General features: G+C 40.4%; 1 protein-coding gene across 2 annotated transcripts; it reads left to right on the top strand.

Moving 5' to 3' along the window:
- Positions 1-969: 969 nt before the first annotated feature.
- ZNF572 (zinc finger protein 572) lies at positions 970-5,232 on the top strand. Of its 2 annotated transcripts, XM_008581653.1 has the most exons (4): positions 970-1,042; positions 1,826-1,897; positions 2,972-3,085; positions 3,644-5,232. In XM_008581653.1, the coding sequence occupies exons 3-4, from the start codon at positions 3,007-3,009 to the stop codon at positions 5,155-5,157; spliced, it is 1,593 nt and encodes a 530-aa protein (XP_008579875.1). In that variant the 5' UTR covers positions 970-1,042; positions 1,826-1,897; positions 2,972-3,006; the 3' UTR covers positions 5,158-5,232. The 2 variants fall into 2 exon arrangements, with proteins under 2 accessions (XP_008579875.1, XP_008579815.1); XM_008581593.1 differs by lacking the exon at positions 970-1,042 and having other exon boundaries at positions 1,617-1,897.
- Positions 5,233-6,609: the final 1,377 nt, after the last annotated feature.

The following is a 6,609-nucleotide window of genomic DNA, read 5'->3' as shown; positions in this document are numbered from 1 at the left end:
CTGAGTAGGTTTACTTAGGTAAAAGAAGGTGACAGGATCAGATTTATCTTTTGAAAAGATCACTCTGGATTCAGTGAGGAAAGTGGATAAGAAGTGATAAGGATGGGCATCTGCAGAATTGTTAGGAGGCTATGGATATAATTCAGGTGAGGGGTGATGGTTGCTTGAGGTAGGGGCGGCCCTGGTGGTGGGGAGAAACATCTGGATTTGAGGATTTTTTATGAAGTACACAATAAATTAGGCTTATTCATGGGTTGTGTATGGGAGGTAAGGAAAGGGAGGAGACAAGAGGGACTTGTCTGGGTTTCTGTATAACTGGATGGATGGTGGCAAGAAAGAATATTGGAAGAAGAACAGGTTTGTTTTAGTTTATTTTGTGTTTGTATGTGTATATGGGGGAGAACAGTGAGAGAGAAGAAAGGTTATGATTTTTATTTTTGATATTTTGGTTTTGAGGTGTTACTGAGACCTCCAATATGAGATGTCAAGTAGACCATTGATTATAAGAGTGAAGAGCTGAGACATGTAGCCTGGACTGGAGATGTAAATTTTTGAGTTGTCTGTCTAGGTGGTATTTGAAAGTGTAAATATGTCCATGCTCAGAGAGGTGGGAACAAAAATAACAGGTGCTTAAGAAATAGAGATTGATTTTGATTCTAATGATGACAATGATAAATCTGATGGTGCTCTGATGGCAAGGATTAGTATAAGCTCCAACCAGGCCCCTATCATAAGGTGCCCAACAAGTGAGGGGAATGAGAATCACAGTTGGCAAGCCACAGCACAAGGGAAGGAAATCCACCAGCACGCACCTCTGCTCCGGAACCCTAAGGGTTAAGACTAACGAGAGTTGGCCATCACTATTTCCTAGAGAGGCCCCAGCAAAGCCCGCGGGAGAAGATAGGGTAACTTCCTGCTTCCGCCTTCCGGGTTTGAGAGTTTAGGATCCTGGGTTGGTAGGGTCGGAAGGAACGGGGCTTCTTCCTCCGAGGCTGCTGGGGCTGCTGGGGGTGTAGGGCGCCTAGTGTGTAGCCCCAGAACAGTGAGTTTCTTCTTGGTGGGAGGGAGCCGAGGGCTGCGGGCGAGAGGAGTGGACGCTGCACCGCCCGGGCTGCGGTGTGCGGCCCGGAGACGGATGCCGTGGCTGCGAGGGGCGAAGGCCCAGCATCCCGCCGCGCAGGCCACCGCGCCTCCCTCCTGGAACTGCACCTCGCATTGCACCCCGACCTGGGGTCCCTGCCAGCGGTTCTTAAAGCTAAGCTTCAGACAGTGTATTTTCTTTGGAATGCTTTGTGATCCAGAGCACGGCCTCACCCTCAATCACCGATTTGCTCTGTAGCAGTGAAAACAGCCCTTCTCTATGGAGTGACATTTTAAGAACAGCCTTTTAATACTATGTATGGTCTTGAATTTGCCGCCGTTTTGCTGAGCCAGTGTTCCTAAGGGCTCTTTACCACCAAATTTAATAGTATTTTAGCAGCGAAAATGGTGAGACGGGAATCCTTTACACCGACTTTGCTGCTTTTGTAAATATGTCGATAGAAATTGTAACTCAGACAGCAAAACATAGTACTGCATTTGAACAACTTTACTTTTTTTTTTTTTTTTTGAGTTCAGGTGTATGCTTTTGTCCCACCCGAACACTGGGTTTATTTGTAATTTAGACCAGTTTCACTTTTTTCTATATCAAGTCCCTGGCTGCTGAGTGTGCCTACTTCCAGGATGCCAACTCACTTTGGTATAAGGTTTAGGGGTGTCAATCTGTTTTCTAAAAATCCAGTCAATATATCCTAAATAAATCCAGCCTATACGTTCTAAACTAAAGGTGCTCTCTGAGGATCGTTTGCAGTTTGGGATTATACCCAGCTTCGCTTTCTGCTCTAGTTTACTGCAATAGGTAAGAAAATGAGAGTCAGCTTCAGATCAGATTCATGCTCATTCCTGCTCTACCACTTTCCGGTTATGTGACCTTGGGAAAGTTTCTTAATGCCTTTTTTACTCAACCGTAAAATGCTGGCAATTGTTCATACACCTCAGAGGGCTGTTGTGAGAATTAAATGAGAAATATGTGCAAATTATTTAGTTTACTACCTGGCACGTAATAGGCAGTAATAGGGTGAAAATTATAAGTATACTGTTTTTTGGTTTTTGTGTGTGTGCCTTTGTATATCCTTTCCTTAGGCTCTTATCTTTCCCTGAATTATACTATTCTTTATATCCTGAAATGGATGCCAAGTCCATATATAATTGCCATCCAGTGGTAGCTCATATTTTCCAGTACCTTAAAGTAGGTCGGGGATTGTAGTTGGTTCCAGAAGATAGAATTTATGCTGAAATGGACATTGTGATTGTGAGAGGAACAAAGGGCAAGTAAGAAGAGGCCCCACTTTAGCCTCCCTATAATACTTTGGGGTTATTGGCTATAATTATTCTAGCCCTGCTTTGTCCTATTACTGGTTATATAAATCCTAACTTCCCTTAGAAATTAACTTCAAAGGTTATGTCCTGTTAACAACCAAGTTATTCTTTTGAAACTAAACAGGGTGCTTTCTCTTCTTTAGGAGCTTCTCATGCCTGCGTATGGATTCCCTGAAGACTTTATATGTTTTATTATTGGTGCCTTTTCCAAAAAAATACTTTGTTTTTTCAATTAAAGGTGTTTCTAAGCTTTGAGTGGACAATGAGTATTAGTATCCATTCTGTCTTTGAAGTTTGATCCTCAGAACTTTAGCAAAGATTTGATTTTTTTAAATTTATATTTCCTTAGAAAATGTAAATCTGGTTAACTCTTAATTCTAAACACTTTAGATTAGATTTTCCCCCAAAAGGGCTTCTATGGGCCATGTTTCTTATTTTTGGCATGGTTCATGAACATCTGTGCCTACAGTTGTTATGTTGCAGTGGTTGGGAAGGAAAAAGGAGGAATAAACTTTAACAAATGGCTTCAAACATGGCCTGTTTCCTTCCACAGAATTTTCGATCCCTAACCTGGCTGTGGTCATTGTGATGGAGCAAGAAAAAGAACTGTTGGTTTCAGATTCTAATGGCTTCACGGAGAGGGAGAGTTTGGAAAGCCCAGTTACAGGTGAGGGAACAAGAAGATGATCTTAATCCTTAGGAAATTTGCTGTAAGATGTGCTATAGAGTATGTAGAAAAAATAGGGCATTGGAATGAGACAAACCTTAATTTGATACCTTGCTCTGTTACTTATAAGCCATGTTAATTCTTTTCCTTAACAGATTCCAACTCCCATGGCCACTGTTCTGCTCAGATTTTAACTAAGCTATTGTCTAGTTTTCATGTCAGTTGGGATCCTGTTCAGCTTTATCCCTACTCACATCCCCTTTTTTCTTTTATGTTTTCTAGAGTAAAGTTTGATGCATTTATTTTTAGACCGATGTCCCCCTTGGCAATTGCTAACAACAGTTCAAATACTTCATTAGTGTTGTTACTAAGTACAAAAAATTCACCTGCTTCTGGTGAATACATAGAGCAAAGAAGTAAACTAGCATTAACAACTTTTAAGTATAAAATAGTTTATGAGGTTTTATATTGTTATTCCCTCTCTTCTATGGCAATTCAGAATTTCCTTCTCTGACAGAGATTAGGGAATATGTTTAGACTATTTGTTTATTCTTACAGGAAATGAAAGTAAGAATAATATGGGAACTGCTCAACACAAAAATCCTAAGGCAGATAAACTTAAAGGGAGAGGTCCAAAATGGTCTAAAAGACATGGCCCCCAAAATTCTAAGCATGATAATGCAAGAGAAATGCCATTGATATGGTTCCAAGGAGATGAGGTTTGGTGTCATGATTCCTATGAGAATGGTGGCAAGTCAGTGAATTGGGGCAGTTCTACAGAGAAAGAGGAGGAAAGACCCAATCACCAGGAATGGGACCCAGGAGAACATGCCAATGCCTCTGTCCAGCAGAATTTATCCTTTAGAGACAAACCCTACACATGTTCTGAATGTTGGAAAAGCTTCAGTAATAGTTCTCATTTGCGTTCTCACCAGAGGACCCACTCGGGAGAAAAGCCTTATAAATGCTCTGAGTGTGGGAAATGCTTTTGTAACAGTTCTCATCTGATTCAGCATCTAAGAACACACACAGGAGAGAAGCCCTACCAGTGTGGTGAATGTGGGAAAAGCTTCAGCAATACCTCCCATCTTACTATCCATGAGAGAACTCACACAGGAGAAAAACCCTATAAATGTCCTGTGTGTGGGAAGAGTTTCAGTAGTAGCTCTCACCTTATCCAACATCACAGATCACATACAGGTGAAAAACCATATGAATGTTCTGTTTGTGGAAAAGGCTTCAGCCATGGCTATGTCCTAATAGAACATCAGAGGACTCACACTGGGGAGAAACCTTATAAATGCCCCGATTGTGGGAAGAGTTTTAGTCAGAGTTCCAGCCTGATTCGCCACCAGCGGACGCACACAGGTGAGAAACCCTACAAATGTCTTGAGTGTGGAAAAAGGTTTGGTTGTAATTCTACTCTATTAAAGCACCAGAGAATGCATACAGGAGAAAAACCCTATCAATGTACAGACTGTGGGAAGACTTTTAGTCGAAGTTCAAACCTTATGACACACCAGAAAACACACACAGGAGAAAAATCCTGTGAAAGTTCTGAATATGAAAAAAGTTTAAGTCAGAACTGCAATGTGATAGAAGAACGCAGAATCCAACCAGGAGAGAAACCCTATAAATGTTGTGAATGTGGAAAGTGTTTTGGCCTTAGCTCCCATCTCATTAGACATCAGAGAACACATACAGGAGAAAAACCTTACAGATGTCCTGAGTGCTGGAAAACTTTTAGTCAGAGTTCTACCCTGGTGATTCACCAAAGGACACACACAGGAGAGAAACCTTATAAATGCCCTGATTGTGGTGAATGCTTCAGTCAAAGCTTTAACCTCATCAGGCACCGGAGGACCCACATAGGAGAAAAACCTTACAAATGTACCAACTGTGAGAAATGCTTCAGCAGAAGTGCCTACCTCAATCAACATCGGAAAATTCACATAAAAAAGCCTTTTGTGTCTTCTGAAGTTGGGGGTTTTCCCCATGAGTGGACTTGGAAAAACTGTTCAGGGGAGATGGCTCTCATCCCTTCGTTTTCAGTCTTAAAGTCATCTTCCTGAGTCCCAAAGCCTTGTAGTTTTACTTCCCTTACTGGACCATTACAATTAAGGTATTGTATGATTATTGTGCTATAAGATTTCTTTGGTGTATTTGCCAAGACATTTGGAAAAAGCCTCCCAGTTTAGAGGATAGGAAGACCCAGATCACCAGGTTATTGGATCTGTCCAGTGATAGATACTGCCAAGGATGAAGAGAAAGGATATTTTTTTTGAGTTAAGGTAAGATAGGAATAGCTTCACAGAAAAATATAAAAAGTAATCCTGGGAGTAAACAAAAGGACACATGAGAACTTGAAGCTAGAATTGCCATTGAATTACCTTATTTTCTCTTGCCTTATTTGGTGGAAATAAATCATTACTTGCTTTAGAGGTGTACCAAGTGAAAGCATCTTTTTAAGTAAATAATTGATTTCCTCACTGTTTTGTTGGGTCTTAAGAAAGAAAAGATTTGTTTTTTCAAATGCATTTTCATTTGCTAAAAATTAACTTTTGTAGCATCTAGAACTGCAGTTTGATACCATAGCTCCTAGCCATATGTGACTGTTTAAATCTATATTAAGATGAAATGAAATTTAAAATTCAGTTCCTTAGTCACACTAGCCACTTGGTAAGTATTCAGTAGCCACATGTGATGAATGGCTGTTGTATTGGCTATCCTCATAGAAAGTTCTTTCTTTCAAGATCATCATTCCTATAAGACTTTAGAATGTGCTCTGGGGTTTTTGCTTTCCAAAAGCCATTCCAATATAGAGCAGAGAAGGGATAGAATTTTGAAGGCACTGGGTCTAGAGACTGGATTTCTAATTATTGTATGTTCTAATTTATGGTCAGCCAACCTGTTTATCTAGTGATGTGATCTCATTGTCTTGACGAAAGCCAGAAAAAGGGGAAGGATTCCTGAATTCTGTTTTTAAATTTTTGACAGAGAGTCTTCTCCAAGTTTTCCCATATGGAATGCCTGATCAGTTCAGGAACTGGGTTCTTTTTCTAATAATTACCCACTAATTCTGAGCCAGTGTCCAAGGACTATTTGCCATTAGACACTGAGATTCCTCAGTTCCAGTATTGGTAGTTTTCTTTTGCCTCTTGACGTACTTGGTATATGGACCTTATAACTAAGATATCATCTTTCCTAATATCTGTCCTATGGCAATGATGTTTTGGAAAGTATACCTAAGCCTCCCTTTTTAATTTTTCCTACTAGAGCAAAAGGTGGGTGTGTAGGAAGGTCAGTATTCCTGAATTGCCCAGGATTTCATCTTATTTTTGGTTTCAAAATATATTTTATGAAGAATATGTAGAGATGCATATTAGGAATGTGGAGTCAGAAAAAACCCATTGCAGCTGCTGCAAAGGGCTGTAGCTGGTGGATAATGAATTGCATGGGGATTATTTCTCCTTTCATGATTGTTGTGCACCTCAAATGGACAAGGCAATTGTGTCTTTTTGTAC

The sequence above is a fragment of the Galeopterus variegatus genome, unplaced genomic scaffold, assembly GCF_000696425.1.
Source record: "Galeopterus variegatus unplaced genomic scaffold, G_variegatus-3.0.2 Scaffold7, whole genome shotgun sequence".
Taxonomy (NCBI): Eukaryota; Metazoa; Chordata; class Mammalia; order Dermoptera; family Cynocephalidae; genus Galeopterus; species Galeopterus variegatus.
The sequence above is the reverse complement of the archived record's forward strand: the minus strand, read 5'-3'. Positions and strand labels throughout refer to the sequence as shown.